The 15,862-nt window shown below is 44.6% G+C and overlaps 1 protein-coding gene across 1 annotated transcript; it reads right to left on the minus strand.

Moving 5' to 3' along the window:
- Positions 1 to 636: 636 nt before the first annotated feature.
- On the minus strand, positions 637 to 6,945 carry POLR2K (RNA polymerase II, I and III subunit K). Its single transcript, XM_054018511.1, has 4 exons — positions 6,803 to 6,945; positions 4,970 to 5,033; positions 1,249 to 1,341; positions 637 to 816 (listed from the first exon to the last, which is right to left on the minus strand). Exons 2-4 carry the CDS (start codon positions 5,028 to 5,030, stop codon positions 794 to 796), a joined length of 177 nt encoding a protein of 58 aa, XP_053874486.1. The 5' UTR covers positions 5,031 to 5,033; positions 6,803 to 6,945; the 3' UTR covers positions 637 to 793.
- Positions 6,946 to 15,862: the final 8,917 nt, after the last annotated feature.

Consider the following 15,862-nt stretch of genomic DNA (forward strand, 5'->3'; position numbering starts at 1 on the left):
TCAGATATGTAACAACAACAAAAATCTACATTTGTAAGTTGCATTTTCATGATAAAGAGATTGCACTACAGTACTAGTATGAGGTGAATTGAAAAATACTATTTCTTTTGTTTATCATTTTTACAGTGCAAATATTTGTAATCAAAATAATATAAAGTGAGCACTGTACACTTTGTATTCTGTGTTGTAATAGAAAGCAATATATTGAAATTTATTAAATATTTTTGTTTTTTTTCCTACATTTTCAATTGGTATTTTGTTGTTTAACAATGCAATTAATTTTTTTGAGTTAATCATGTGAGTTAATTGTGATTAATCGACAGCCCTATAAAGAACACATCATACATTGACACTATTTGTTGTTCTACAGCCCCTTTGCCTAGATTTAGCCCTCAAGCCTACAAAGATTTATGCACGTTTGACTTTATGCAGCAAGTACTCTCTCCGTAGTTTATGGGACTACTCAGTACATAAAGTTAAACATGTTTAAAGTCTCTACAGGATTGGTGTCTTAGTGAGGTTCTGAGATGGGAATAGAAAAAAAAAAAAAAAAATCAGGGAACTTGGACATATTGGGCCAAGTTTAGCTCTGGTGTAAGCAAGCATAACTCCACTGAATTCAAAAATGAAACAGAATTTTTGATATTAAAAACTTTATTTAACTACTTGAATAATTTACAACTGATATCAGAATGAAAAAGTATATATTTCTCCACAACAGATGTGTATACAAACCAAAGTTATCAGTATACTAAAATGAACCAGGCCAAAACAGCTAATTCTTGAATTCACATTACCGGGCATCAAAGACAACCACTGTAATCGTTAGAGTTAAAGAAAATGACAGGGGGGAAAACAAAATTTAAAAAATACAATCACAAATCAGTCATGCAAAATGCATCAAGGCTCATTTTTCAGTTACCACCATAGTTAGCATTTTTTTGTATGCTTTTAAAAAATGGAATATATTTTGCATGCATGATATTAACTTCTATCCAGCGTACTTTTTACCTGTTTGCATCGCAATACAAGACTACCAAAGTTTATTGTATTGTGCTTTAATTAACAAGATCATCACTGAAAATAATTAAGATGTTATATGTTCTTTGTCACGTAAGTACTACTTTGTAAGACTTTTTTGGTACTGGACCAATTCTTCAGTACTACCCCAATTTTTTTAATTTTATTTATAGCCACTATCTTCCTCTGCCCACTCAAACAATTTAATAGGCATGTGCGAAAGGATACATCTTTTTGTTCTTTTCTTGTACATTATTCTGTACCCACATTCTCGACACCTGATAGGATCTCTTGCTTTTATTTCATTTTCTGTGTGACATTCTGGGGGAGAAAAACAAAACAATCTTATTAGACCACTATAACAAGAAATACAAAATGCAAGATGTTACCTTTTCCAAAAGTAAATTATAACAAAATTAAAGATTTGCATTTGTGGCAAACAAAACAACTTTAGTGAATTAATATTACTGCTAAAATCAAGTACTTGATTTCTCTTCAGGGTAAACACTTAGCTAACCTGTAGAGTTACAATTTATGTTCTATTACCTTTAGTGATGACAAAGTACACCTCTACCCCGATACAACGTGGTCCCTGGGAGCCAAAAAAAACTCTCACCTTGTTATAGGTGAGGCCGCATTATATCAGGGTAGGGAGAGGAACCGCTTCCCGCCCCAGCTCACCTCCACCTCCTCCCTGAGCGTGGCGCTGCCACACCGCTTCTCCCTCCCTCCCTTCCAGGCTTGCCACACCAATCAGCTGTTCGGCCCCGGCAAGCCTGGAAAGGGGAGGGGGAGAAGAAGCGGAGCGGCGGCGCGCTCAGGGGAGGAGGCGGAGATGAGCTGGAGCGGGGAGCGGTTCCTTTGCGACCCCCGTTACTTGCTGCGGCCCTCCCCGGGGCCCCACCGGCCCAGCTCACCTGCGTTCCGCCTGCTCCCATGAGCGCGCCGCAGCCCCACTTCTCCCCCTTCCCTCCCAGGCTTGCCGCGCCAATCAGCTGTTTGGCGTGGCAAGCCTGGGAGGGAGAAGCGGAACTGAGCGGCATGCTCGTGGGAGGAGGCGGAGGTGAGCTGGTGCGGGGGAGCCCCAGGGAGGGCCGCAGCAAGTAATGGGCGGTCGCAGAGGAACTGCTTGCAGAACCCCGTCCCCTGGAGCGCTGCTTTACCGCGTTATATCCGAATTAGTGTTATATCAGACCGTATTATATTGGCGTAGAGGTATATGTGGTATTCAAATTACCTAGAATAAATCCATGGACATATTACAAAAATGTGCTCACAAATAATTGCCCATACTATGCTAGCAGCTGAGTGGTATTAACATATTGCAATCCAAAATATTATATAGCTGACCAAAGTGACTGACTGTGCAGCAGGGCCCTGTGGTGCTAACAATCATTATTCACTCTAAAAGGTTGGAGGCATTAAGAAAGATTATGTTTTGTGGAGTACAACCCTTCTCTCTGGTTGCTGCTAAATCAGGGGTGGGCAAACTATGGCCCCCAGGCCACATCCGGCCTGCCAGCCAATTTAATCTGACCCTCCAGCTCCCACTGGGGAGCAGGGTCTGGGGCTTGCCCTGCTCCCATACTCCCGCCAGGGAGTAGGATTGGGAGCCGCTCCGAGCGCATGTGTCACAGCTACCAGAAGCAGTGGCATGTCCCCTCTCCGACTTCTACGTTTAGGGGCAGCCAGGGGGCTCCGTGCACTGCCTCATCCGCAGGCGCTGCCCCCGCAGCCCCCATTGGCTGGGAACTGCAGCCCCCATTGGCTGGGAACTGCAGCCAATGGGAGCTGCAGGGGCGGCACCTGCGGACAGGGCAGCGTGCAGAACCACCTGGCTGTGCCTCCACGTAGGAGCAAGAGAGGGGACATGCTGCTGCTTCCGGGAGCTGCTTGAGATAAGTGCCACCCGGAGCCTGCAGTACTGACCCCTTCCCATGCCCTAACCTACTGCCCCAGCCCTGATTCCCCCTCTCATCCTCCAAACCCCTCAGTCCCTGCGGAGCACCTTCCTGCACCCAAAACCCCTCATCCCCAGCCCCATCCCAGAGCCTTCACCCCCAGCCAAAGCCCTCACCCCCCCTGTCCCAGCCTGGAGTCCCCTCCTGCACCCTGAATGCCTCATTTCTGACCCCAGCCCAGAGCCCACACCCCAACCCTGATCCCACCCTCCTCCACCTCCGAACCCCTCGGTCCCAGCCTGGAGTATCCTCCTATACCCCAAATCCCTCATTCCAAGCCCCATCCCAGAGCCTGCACCTCCAGCCAGAGCCCTCACCCACTCCTGCACGCCAACCCCAATTTCATGAGCATTCATGGCCCACCATACAATTTCCACATCCAGATGTGGCCCTTGGGCCAAAAAGTTTGCTCACCCCTGTGCTACACCATCTGCAGGGATGGCTTCTCCTTGGATCAAAGATATTTCTTAAGGACAAAATTATTTTGCCTTTTGATTGCTCCAAATGGAAGGTACAGTATTCAAAAAAGCTCCCAGAAAACAGTATCTCAGACTCAAATTGTAACAGTACTGTAATCCCTTTACAAGTTATTGCATTTGAACACTGCCCATAACAATTTTGGCTAAAAGTAAAGTGACCACATAGGCTTTTCTCTGAGATGTGATGGTAGTTTTATTCTTATTTACATAGATAAAATAGGGGGAATCCTGTGCAAATTTTCTCTACAAACATTGCACCACATTACAAAACAGAGAAGATTATAAAGGTACTTGGCAATGTGTGACCTGTGCCCAATGATGGAAGTTCTAAAGAGCTATTTCCACATTATCATCACTCCATGAAGCAAAAAATCCATCATCTTAGTATAATTATTCTGCACCATTTGCAGTTAGATGGCATGCCACCCTCAGCAAATACTGCAACTTACTACTAATAGTGATGTTAGGTTCAACAGATATTATTTCTCTCTCACACACACGGCATCTACATAGCAACATTCTACAGATGCAGTTGTAGGTCCACAAGCCATTTCAAGGCCTTCTCTCTGAAGTTGTGGATATCATCAAATTCACCTTTGAATCCATATTTGGTGCACTGTGTTACAATGTGTTCAATGGTTTGCATGTTCTCACCACAGTCACAGGAAGGGATGTCTTATTTTTGTTCAGATGAGATTCAGCGTGGTCCATAGTCTGCATGGCAGGTTGAAACTGGGACAGTGGCTTATTGGGTCAGTGATAACATGCTTGTTTGGAATTGTAGATGAGGTCCAGACACTTTGCCATTCCCTGGCCAGACCCAGAGACATGTGTGGTCCACATGATCTCAGACATCGTTGGGGGATGTTGTCCATAGCCTGCCAGATGGAAAGTTCTGGGTAGTCTTCAGCATGTTTATGTTCTGATTTTGCAGCTATATCTTGATGGATAGCTGGAGGTTCGATGTTTACTCATACAGAAAGCTATGGTAGAGGCATTGATTTTAAAGTCCCCATGATGATTCGCATGGTCTGATTCAGCTGCCTACCCACCAATGGGGTATGGCAGCTTCTTGTCCACATCAATGCACAGCACTTTGCAACTAGATATACCAGGGCCAAGGCCGATGTTTGTAGCACCAGGGCAGTGCACTTGCAACTGAGGCCCACAGCTTTAAGGAACCTGAAGTGACCCTTACATCTGACTATAAGATGATGGAGGAGTACTTTCTAGAGTGGCAACTGAGACCAAAATCAGTAGTCTCTACTTTTTTCCACCTTGACAACAGAATCACACAAAACACTCTCACTGTCAAGTTTGGTTGTGAAACTGTGCATTACAAACCAAAGCCGATATACCTCAGTGTCATTCCTGACCATACACTCATCTTTCAGGACCACTTCCAGAAAACAGCTTCTAAAGCAAAGACTTGCAACAATATTATACAAAAGTTAGTGGGACCGAGCTGGGGATCAGCAAACATTATTAAACGTTAGGTTTTATTCTTACCTCCACAAATGTAAATCATTGGCTGTTGCTTTGGAGGCTGAACATCCTTTTGGGAATCCATATTCTGCCAATAAAAAAAAAAAAAAAAAAAAATCCATGCTCTTGATTAGAGAGGGAGGATTGGGAGACAAAGATCTCTGAAGATAGCCCTAATGCCAACCCCATCATCATTCAATATGAAAATAAAATAAAATAAATAAATATGCTAGATATCCTTCTTTAGATAAAGCTTGGGGAGCATTAGTCTCTCCCACTAATGAAAGATTTTGCTACAACTATAAAAAATATAATCAACTATATATCACTCAAGTTTCAATACACTAACTTGTCATCATTTTGGGAATGGACAACATCACTACTTGTATATACAGGATAAACCCAGCCATACTATTCCACCCACTTAAAACACTGTCTAATCCTGCACTACCTTTGATGGACATGCTGGACAGAAACCTGGGGGTCAGAATCAGGCAGAAAAGTAGTAGTACTTTGCCTCACAATCCTAGGGTAGCTGGATCTGACTGCCAAACCAATCAATAGTGAAATAGTTGACAGGAACTTTTAAATAATCATTAACACCTAGTTATATTGACTAATTTTAGGACAACATCTGCCCTCATAATGCCAGAATAAGATATTTTTTGCACAGAGGATCTAGGTCCCATCTACTCCACAGACTTCTACAGAGTTTGTAACAACTAGTTGCATCCTTGGCTCTAAACACAGTTGTGTCTATAACCATAGTTACTAAGATCTGGAAAAAGGACCAATTAACTCAGTTACACAAGAGATCCTATCCCTACAGCAAAATAATATATTTGGTAATGGTAGACAACCATGTGCCAACTGACTACACTAGCAAGAGCTGCCATTATTTACCATACATTAACTACATTGTGTAGATACAAACCATGTTTAAAGTCAGATATTTCACTAATTGGTTACAGACTCTGTTAAACGTTATGCCCTCGCCATGCATCTTGTCAATGCATGTTCTGTAGGCAAGCCACCCCCGTCAGTAGCTGATCAAGACTACACGGATATGAACGCATCCAAAGAAGTGGGCTGTAGTCCACGAAAGCTTATTCTCTAATAAATTTGTTAGTCTCTAAGGTGCCACAAGTACTCCTGTTCTTTTTGCGGATACAGACTAACACGGCTGCTACTCTGAAACCTGATATGAACGCAGTTAGGCAGGATGATAAGCTCAGACACACATCATGGTGGCACGATTGTGTTATGAAGACACTTGCTGCAAGGGTGAGACTCTGGTGAAAGTATTGTACCACAAATTGGCCTGACCTCTGTGCATCCCACCTACGGTTGGGTGGCCTGTATCTTCACAGGGCCAGATCCGGGGCCCTACATAACTTCCACCACGCTCCTCTGCGGAGCACCCTCCCCGTGCAGAACTGAGGAACCCCAGCAGCTTCACCACGTGTTCAGAACCTGGCCTGCCAGCAGAACAGCGTCTGCCCCCGGGGCGAGGCTCTCTGCTCCGCGCCCTCCCCCGGCGGCAGGAGCGCGGCACAGGGGACAATCGCTGGTTTGTTGAATAAACGCGCAGACTGCGCCCAGAGCGGGGTGGGGGCACGATGCCGCCGCTCGCCCCTTCCGCACGCACAGAGACACTTCTAGCCTCACTCGCGCGGAGGGGCGCCTCCCCCCAGGCACGAGGGAGGGAAGGGGGATCCGGACACCGCCGCTGGGGAAGACGGGGACAGTATCCGGCAAGACCTCGATAGCAGCAGGGCAACGGGGGGGGGGGGGGGGGCGGGATTCTGGAGGAGCCCAGCTTTGGGGAGGAGAAGAGACACCCAAACCGCTCCGTACCTGTCCGGAGCGGGCTCCGCTCCTCTCGGGCCCAGCCTGGGGACGGGACAGACCCCTGCGACGACTGGCGAGTCGCGAGGCCTCCTCCCGAAGCGCGCAGAGGCAGCAATCGGGGCCAGCTCCGCCCCAAGCTGCCCTGACGTAGGACGAGGAGGACTCGAGCGCGGGTCGTCATGGGGGAGGAGCTATTGCTCCCTCTGCTGCAGGGCGGCGTTATTCCAGCCGCAGCCCCCTCGTGCTGGGGCTGTCTGTGTCCCCGCCCGAAGATCGCTTGCTACCTGGTGCTGTGCCCAAAACCTCGTCTCGCCCTAGCGCCTCCTGCCCCTGCAGCTGTGACTGCTCCTGAGCAGCTCCTCTCCTGTAGGTTGTTCCTGTCTCCCAACCCCCTTCACCTTTATAGGTTTCAGAGTAGCAGCCTGTTAGTCTGTAGCCACAAAAAGCACAGGAGTAGTTGTGGCACCTTAGAGACTAACAAATTTATTTGTGCATAAGCTTTCGTGGGCTACAGCCCACTTCTTCGGATGCATGTAGTGGAAAATACAGTAGGAAGATATATATACACAGAGAGAACATGAAACAATGGGTGTTACCATACACACTATAAGGAGCGTGATCAGTTAAGGTGAGCCATTATCAGCAGGAGAGAAAAAGAACTGTTTGTACTGACAATGAAAATGGCCCATTTCCAGCAATTGACAAGGAGATGTGAGGCACTGTGGTCGGGGGGAGAATAAGCATGGGGAAATAGTTTTACTTTGTGTAATGGCCCATCCACTCCCAGTCTTTATTCAAGCCTAATTTAATGGTGTCCAATTTGCAAATTAATTCCAATTCAGCAGTCTCTTGTTGGAGTCTGTTTTTGAAGTTTTTTTGTTGTAATATTGCAACTTTTAGGTCTGTATTTGAGTGGCCAGGGAGATTGAAGTGTTCTCCAACTGGTTTTGGAATGTTATAATTCTTGATGTCTGATTTGTGTCCATTTATTCTTTTACGTAGAGACTGTCCGGTTTGGTCAATGTACATGGCAGAGGGGCATTGCTGGCACATGTATAAAAGTAGGAAAAGCAAAGTTAAGGATTTGACAGCAACCCTCTCAAATCTTTTGATTTGTACATATGCATTACAATCACGTTTTGTTTTATGATCATGAGACATATGTGCATTTAAGTTTATAGAAAGTTTAGATCATAAGAGTTAAGGAAGTTACACTACCTAAAAGAGTCCTCAGAATGTAATCAGATAAAATTTCTGAGTGGAGAGGAGAATAAAGATGAATCTGTGTGGATGAAAATCACAAACCATAAGAATACAAATATGCTAATGCAATTATACGATCAGTCTCCTGAACAAGAAAAAGAATATTGTGGGGAATATACAGGTGTACAGCAGCCATGAATTTAGGGTTACCATACGTCCTCTTTTTCCCAGACATATCCGACTTTTCGGCACTCAAACCCCCGTCCGGGGGGAATTGCCAAAAAGCCGAACATGTCCGGGAAAATGGCGGCTCTGCTCCTCCCCTGACTCTTCAGCTCTGTTTAAGAACCGAGCTGCCCGAGCGCTACCAGCTTCGGGCAGCCCCCTTGCCTCCGGACCCCAGCCGCCGGCGGGCACTTCCTCTTCCGGGCTCCGGCGGCGCAGGGTCCGGAGGCATGGGGGCTGCCCGAAGCCGGTAGTGCTGGGGCAGCCTGGCTCTTAAACAGAGCTGAAGAGACAGGGGAGGAGCAGAGCCTCCAGCCGCGGCGGCTCTGCTCCTCCCCGACTCTGTTTAAGAGCCGGGCTGCCCGAGCGCTACCGGCTTCGGGCAGCCCCCTTGCCTCCGGACCCTGCGCCGCCGGAGCCCGGAAGAGGAAGTGCCCGCCGGCGGCTGGGGTCCGGAGGCAAGGGGGCTGCCCGAAGCCGGTAGCGCTCGGGCAGCCCAGCTCTTAAACAGAGTCGGAGAGGAGCAGAGCCGCCGCGGCTGGAGGCTCTGCTCCTCCCCTGTCTCTTCGGCTCTGTTTAAGAGCCAGGCTGCCCCAGCGCTACCGGCTTCACGGTTCGCAGGGCAGCCTCCAGACCCTGCGCCCCCGGCTGAGTGCTTCCCCTCCCGGGCTCCAGCTGCGCTGGGGAAGCGCCGGCCGGGGGCGCAGGGTCTGGGGGCTGCCCGGCAAACCGTGAAGCCGGTAGCGCTGGGGCAGCCCTTTCCTCGTGGCTGGGAGTGGGAGGGAGGAGGGGGCGGAGTTAAGGCGGGGAGGGGGCGGAGTTGGGGCGGGGCTGGGGTGGGGAATGGGCGGGTGGAGGGTCCTCTTTTTTTATTTGCTGGATATGGTAACCCTAATGAATTTCCCACCACCACCCTAGAACTAAGGGACCTTTCAAGAAGTCACAGAGATGGCATAGCAGTGTCACCCTTCTCTTGCAGGAGCCCCCCAGTGCAGGGATCATTCTGGGGGAGACTTCAGGGACTGGTGGAGATAGGCTTGCCATGGCAAGGGCAAACCAATACTTTGAGTAATATGCAATATTGCACAACAGCTCATAAGGGCTATTGCAGCAGGGATGCAAATTAAGGGCTGCCCTAACCTGTGCAAGGGGGCTATGCCAGTCCCCAGCAATGGGGAACACAAGCCACCATCACCCTTTGATCTCTGCATTATTGCCCACACCAGTATGGAGTGAATCTGGCTTACTGAGCACATAACACTGAAGGAAATTGAGGCAACCGATGCTGGGGTATCACCATTTTTCATTTTGAAAACAGAAAAAAAAATGATGAAATATAAACGTGCATATAAATAACTACATGGATTTCATAAGCAAATGCAAAGAAAACTACAAGTTACAATGAATTTGGAATCTACTGGCCTCAGTAGAATATATTTGACTGTACCTGAGCTGGTCTATATAGCTTGTGGAAAGCAAACATGTGACTCAGACATGATCGCAGAATTTTAACTCAAGGAGGGCTGGTCTTTGCTTGAAGCTGCTTTTTTATTTTCAGAAGTATATCACTTAAGCTCCACAGAGAAAGATTAAGGTAAATGAAAATATAGATATATAGTGTGTGGGTCTTACCATATTCTCCCCCACATTAATTAAGGCAAACTTTCAAGCTAAAATACAAATATATTTTCAATGCAATAGAATAGGATTTTGTTATCAAATCAGTTTTCAACAGTTTCAGTGCATACATCAGCAGTCACAAACAAAAATGTGGAAAAAATGCCAACTGCTCTCTTATTCACAGGCTCAACACAAATTTTAGGATAAATCCTGTGTATATGATGGTCATTATATAGGTTTAGCCATGGTGTATCAATGCCACAATAATTAAATTTTCCCCTACAAAATACTAAATAAATATTGTAGAACATTCAGTATACATTCAGCACTTCCATTAAGAATTCTACCAGCATTCCTAAATACTGAAAGAAACTTAGTTTTGTCTTTCTTAAACTTAGTTTTGTCTGATTAAATTATCAAACTTTTTGAAATGTGTGATGGTTTTATGGTTTGGATATGTTTTCCAGATATTTATTTAATATTGCCAAATTAACCTTGCATGTGATTGGTGGTATATATAAAATAAACTGTTGGGAGTTAAACTAGTTAATCATTTTGGTTTACTTCATGTTTTCTACATTTGAATTTATCTTAAAAATATTGTTAAAGGAGTAGGAAATGTACTGTAAAAACAGAGCTAAGATTCACACAACTCACATGTATAATAACACTTCCATTATTATTATATTTATTTTTACCATAGCACCAAAATTCTCTCCCCACCAAAACTTCAAATCTTAAAATAATCCAGAATTTTTGATGGAGGAAATTTTTTTAAATTGCACTCTTGCAGTCACACACTAATAATAAAAACTGGTGATTTACCCAGCCAATCTCTGTAAGTGTCCTTAACCAGTATCAGCAGTGTCCATTCAGCCTCTTCCAATTAACTCAGTCATTATTTCTTTCCAGTACACTTTAAGTGCATTAAACTAGAGTTTTTTACAAACTCATAAATTGTCCTCCTCCAGTATTGCTCCTTCGGGGTCCATTATATTGTCAAGGTAATCTATTCATAATCTAACCTTAAGAAAAGTCACTTTAACTATATAGTTTGATTGAAAATGAGGTTTAATAAATTAAGCAATAAATTGTTTAATTATCTAACTTGTTCCCTTGAGAGAACTTGGGGTTTGAAAAAAACCTCAAGAGTTGACTTTAGTTTCAAGAGTTAACACTAAACATGTTCCTTACAAACTCTGCCCTGATATGTGTAATTAGCTGAGATATTCCCTTTGGTGTAGTTTAAGCGCCAAAAGCATGTGCTTTGGATCTGTAAAAGAAGGTAGGAGGGGTGTGTGAAGAGTTAAGTTAAAAATGCTCACTGCTTCATTTATTTTAAATATTCAGCATATAAAAAAAAAAAAAAGAACCCGTTGCACCTTTTTTTTTTTTTGGAAAGCTGATTATTTCCCCCCTCTTATAAAAGGGGAAGATATACGGGATATTTTTTGTTTTGAGGTGAATATGTTGTTAGTCTAAATCACTCTGATATGTCATGTTCACTTATACTGCTATATGCGGTGTTGTTTTAGCCATGTTGGGCCCTGGATATTAGAGAGACAAAGTGGGTGAATTAAAGTTGGGGTTCAGTAAAATATATTTTCTCATCCACCATATCTCACTTATACTGCTTATACTGCTGTCAGTTGATCAGGAGAACACAAGCCCCTAAATCCCACCACCACAATTTATTAGACCTTCTTAAAATTTTTTGACTGAAGTAAAATAGTTCCACCTGAGTTTGAATGTCAGAGGTGGGTTTTCCCACAACTTCTGGACAGGCTTATCTTTAAAAAAGCTAAACTCTTGCCAATGATACAACGAAAACCCCCTCAAATGGTTTTATTTAGTCATAAGGATCTTCCAAATCTTATGAAACAGATATTGCTGTATTGCTGTAGTAAACATTTCCAGTCTATTTATTGTTAAAATACTAAAGTATTGTATTGTTTCCCCCTTCTGTCTTTTTCTTTTAGGTTTGCACCCTCCAATAATAACTAAAGACTATCAAAATACTGTAATAGAAAGCAATTTAGAAAAAAATCCCTCACAGAAGGACAAAGAATAGTACCTATCAATATGTTGTTTCTTCTTTTTCCCCAATACTTGTTATATTCCCCAAATGGGTCAATCTGATACATTTGCAGTTGCATTAATCTAATACAATATTATGTTTTACATAAAAAGTAAAATAAATTTAAGAATGCCTCATTTAGTGCCCTTTAGTTTTATAACCTTTTAAATAAGATTTCCTCAGGCTCCCAAAAGTTGTGAGGCTTTGCAGTCTGTCTAGTTATTGATATCATTCTCATCACCCTGGTGTCAGAACATGTTGCTGTTTTGGTTTAAAAGGTAGGAAAAACAGAAGCTGGTGTGAAAAGGGGAAAGAGTTACACACAGAGTTAGCACACTTGCCAAACCTCATGCCTGAGGATTTTGGCTTTACCTTATTTCTGAGTCCTTCCCTCTTGTTAGGATGGATTTTGATGTTTGTTTCAATGAGACATTTAAATCAAATTTTTTTTTCAAATCACTCATTCAGATTTGACACTGTCCTAAAGATAGGAGAAAAATGGAGGTTGAAGGGAAAAGAGTCAAGTAAAGACTAAAAATTTGAGAACATGACCTCTGAAATGGGGGAGAAAGTAAATAATACCTAATATAGAAAGAGCACAACTACAATTTACATCACACTATTTGGTATTTCACATGCCCTTGCATTATAAATGTCTTCATTCCCAATTTGTAGAACTAGAGTTCAAGACAACCTGTCAAGTCTTCTCAACCACTGGATGCAATCTCCCTGTCCTGCCTTGTGGTGTATTAATTTTGAGTGTGTGGGAAGTCAGTGGCAGTGGAGAGGGGATTTTTGGCTGCTCTAGAACATGAAAGCATGTGTTTTGTTCGTTTTGTTTTAATACGTTAGCTGACACGTTTTAACAGGGTGCTCCTTAACTCGTTAGCACCTAGGGTTTATCTGTTCTAGGTTGTTGTTTTTTTAACTCAAGTTAACTGATAGTCAGCAAGCCAGAGAGAGGTACCATGTTTGTATATGCTACTCCACAAATGTTTGTTGCGGGACTATCACCACGTACAAATGTGTAGGCTAATTTGAGTTAATTGGCAATCATCCAACTCACGTTAATTTCTTTATTATAGATATACTGGTCGTGTAGACCGGGCTTAGCTCCTTTAAAAACATTTTGTTTGGCCATGCTCGAAGCTAGGCTCCTAAAGGTTTCACATTAGGGTGAAGCCTCTTCACCTCAGTCAGGCTCTCTAGAAGCAGTATCCCCTTGGAGTGACTAGAGGTGCTGTGGGGGAGAAGTAGCAATAGAAAAGTGCGGGAAAGGGGGAGAGAAGCAGCAGCCCTACACATGTGGGAAGAAGTAGGAACACGAGCATAGCACGGGGGGAGGGAGGAAACGAGGAGGCAAAAAGCCTCCGAAGGTGCAGTGGGGATGAGGAGGACACAGCCCTGGAAGAATTGAGGGTGGGGGGAATGGGGGTCGGTCTCTGCAACAGAGCTCCCTCAGATGCCACCGTCACTCGCACTGACTACTGGGGGGCGGGGGGGAATTACAGAGGTAGTCTCCCTCCCGCCTTTACTGGGCTTGCTCCTGGGCCCTTCTTTGCTCTGGCCCCCGTGCCAGGAGGCAGCACTGAGGGGGAGGAGGGAAAGCTTCAGCGGTTGATAAGGGCGGGCAGTTCAAATCCAAGCGAGGGAAACCAACAGCAGCCGCATGCGGGGAACTGGTGCTGGCTAGAGGCGGCGGCTCCTCACCAGGGCAACGCGGTGGGGCCGGGGGCGAGAGAGGCTCGGCGGTGCCTCGGCAAGAGGCAGGGAGCAGCGCCCCGCGGGGCAGCAGGGTCGGTGCCCCTCACTGCTCCTAGTCCGGCTTGCAGCATGTTATTAACGTCAGTCCCCATCGCTCAGCCCCATTGACCCCCTCGGAGAAGCCCCAGGATTGTGGGGCAGAGATTTCCCTTTGCCCACGGAGTTGCCGGAGAAGGATGCGGGGGTGAAGCTCCTGCCTTCCTGGAGCCCATCATTCAAGGTGACTGAGAGTCCGACAGGTGTTATTCCTTAGGTGGTTGGTCTAGTCAATTAGCCTCGTTGCTGTTGTTACGGGCACTAACTGCAGAGGTTACAGCTAATAAATATATAGACTAATTGGTTAAATTAATTGTTTTGTGACTGGAACGTATTTTGCCTCTGAGCTGCGTAATACCTTTGGAATGCATTGATTTATTTTTGCTTCTGCCTCTGCCTTATTCTGGAACGCTGTCCTCCAGTTAAGTATCACGGCTGTTCGCATCACATAGCACTTCCTCATCCGAGGATCTCAAATTGCTTCACAAAGCTGGGTAAGTTGCATACCCGTTGTGCTGGGGGGATTAGCTACAGCATCCTTCATAGTAATTAATATTGTTGGGTTGTAATGACTCATTTTGGGTCAATTAGATTGGGATACTTGCACAGCTTGATGATTCTTCAGGTAAAGTTTGTTTGCTGCAGAGACCAGACTTGATTTAAATACTGGAAAAGACTATTCATCTCTATATCAAGAATGCGTCTCCATCCCTTTGCTTAAAATAGCAGGTGCACTGAGAAAGGAGGACAGAAATAAGTTCGGTGATTCTGGTAACGTACACCTTTTATATTACTAATCTAAAAGAAGCTTGTGGCAGTCAGTTCAGAACCCAGTCCTCTGACTGGTAGTTCTTTGTTCTAGCCACTATGCTTTCTTGTTTCCCAGTAATCATTGCATCCTTGAGCCACTTCAGAAGAGGGATCTTCACATGGAACACCTCCTCTCTAGACATCCTAATCCTCCCATGGCTTGGTTCTCTAAATATTTCATCCTGTAGATTGTCAGGAAGCACTCTGCGGCTCATTGGTAGTCCATTGACCACTGTTTGAGAGCCACAGTGTTTGAGAGCCACTGGTGCTCCTGCCAGGGAGTGGGGTCAGGGTGTGGGGGCTTGCTCCCCTCCCCCAGCAGGAAGGCGCACGGAGCAGGGTAAGCCCAAGTGTCCTGACCCAGCTTCCCGGCAGGAGTGCCGAGTGGGTTGGAGCATGGGGCTAGGGTGCCCAGATAGCAAGTATGAAAAATAGGGACAGAGTGTGGGGATAATAGGCACCTATATAAGAAAAAGCCCCGAAGATCAGGACTGTCCCTATAAAATCGGGACATCTGGTCACCCTACATTGGGCACAGCCCTGTTGGCCCAGTGGCTAATCTGCCACTGGTTCACTGTGTCTCAGTTTTCTCACATGTGAAATGGGGATAATGACACTTCCTTTTGCAAAGTACTCTGAGATCTATGGTTGAAAAATGAAGTGTAACATCTAAGTATCATTAGGCTTCTAAATTATTGGATTTAAACATGTTTCCTTGTGTTAAAGGAGAAAACTCTCATTAAAACACCAAATCTAGAATAACTTGAATAAAGAAAATTTTGAAAAAGGAATACTAAGGGAGGTTTTAAATGTCTCACTGAATTACAAAGAAAAAATATTTCACTCCAGTGGGAGATATCAATCCTCAAATGAAATGAGACTTGGTTTGTAAGAATTTGATGCATAAATGTATACTAGTAAGTTTTGAAAAGGTTTTTTTCCCCTTTTAATGTTGGATTTGCAACATTATGCCCTCAATCCTGCAAAATCTTATGCACAAGCTGAACTTTACTACTGTGAGTATTCCCACTGAAATAAAAATCAAATACATGCATAAAGGTTTGCAAGATGGGGGTGCGGGTTAGGAAGCATTACCAAGAATGATTACGGATCATGTTCTGTTTGTCTGCTCTATTTCAATGCTTCTCCCCTACAATGTTAAGAATATATAGTGTCAATTCAAGGAAGTGTATAAGAAGCTCAGAAGTGCTCTTCTCTTCTCCCCCCATTCTCCCTCCCCACATTTGTTTTTTTTAAGTTTGTAGTGCTTTTGGATATTATTTTAATAAGGCAAAAATTATTTTTGCCATATCTCTCTGCCAGTTCAGATC

The sequence above is a fragment of the Malaclemys terrapin genome, chromosome 2 (genome assembly GCF_027887155.1).
Source record: "Malaclemys terrapin pileata isolate rMalTer1 chromosome 2, rMalTer1.hap1, whole genome shotgun sequence".
NCBI lineage: Eukaryota > Metazoa > Chordata > Testudines > Emydidae > Malaclemys > Malaclemys terrapin.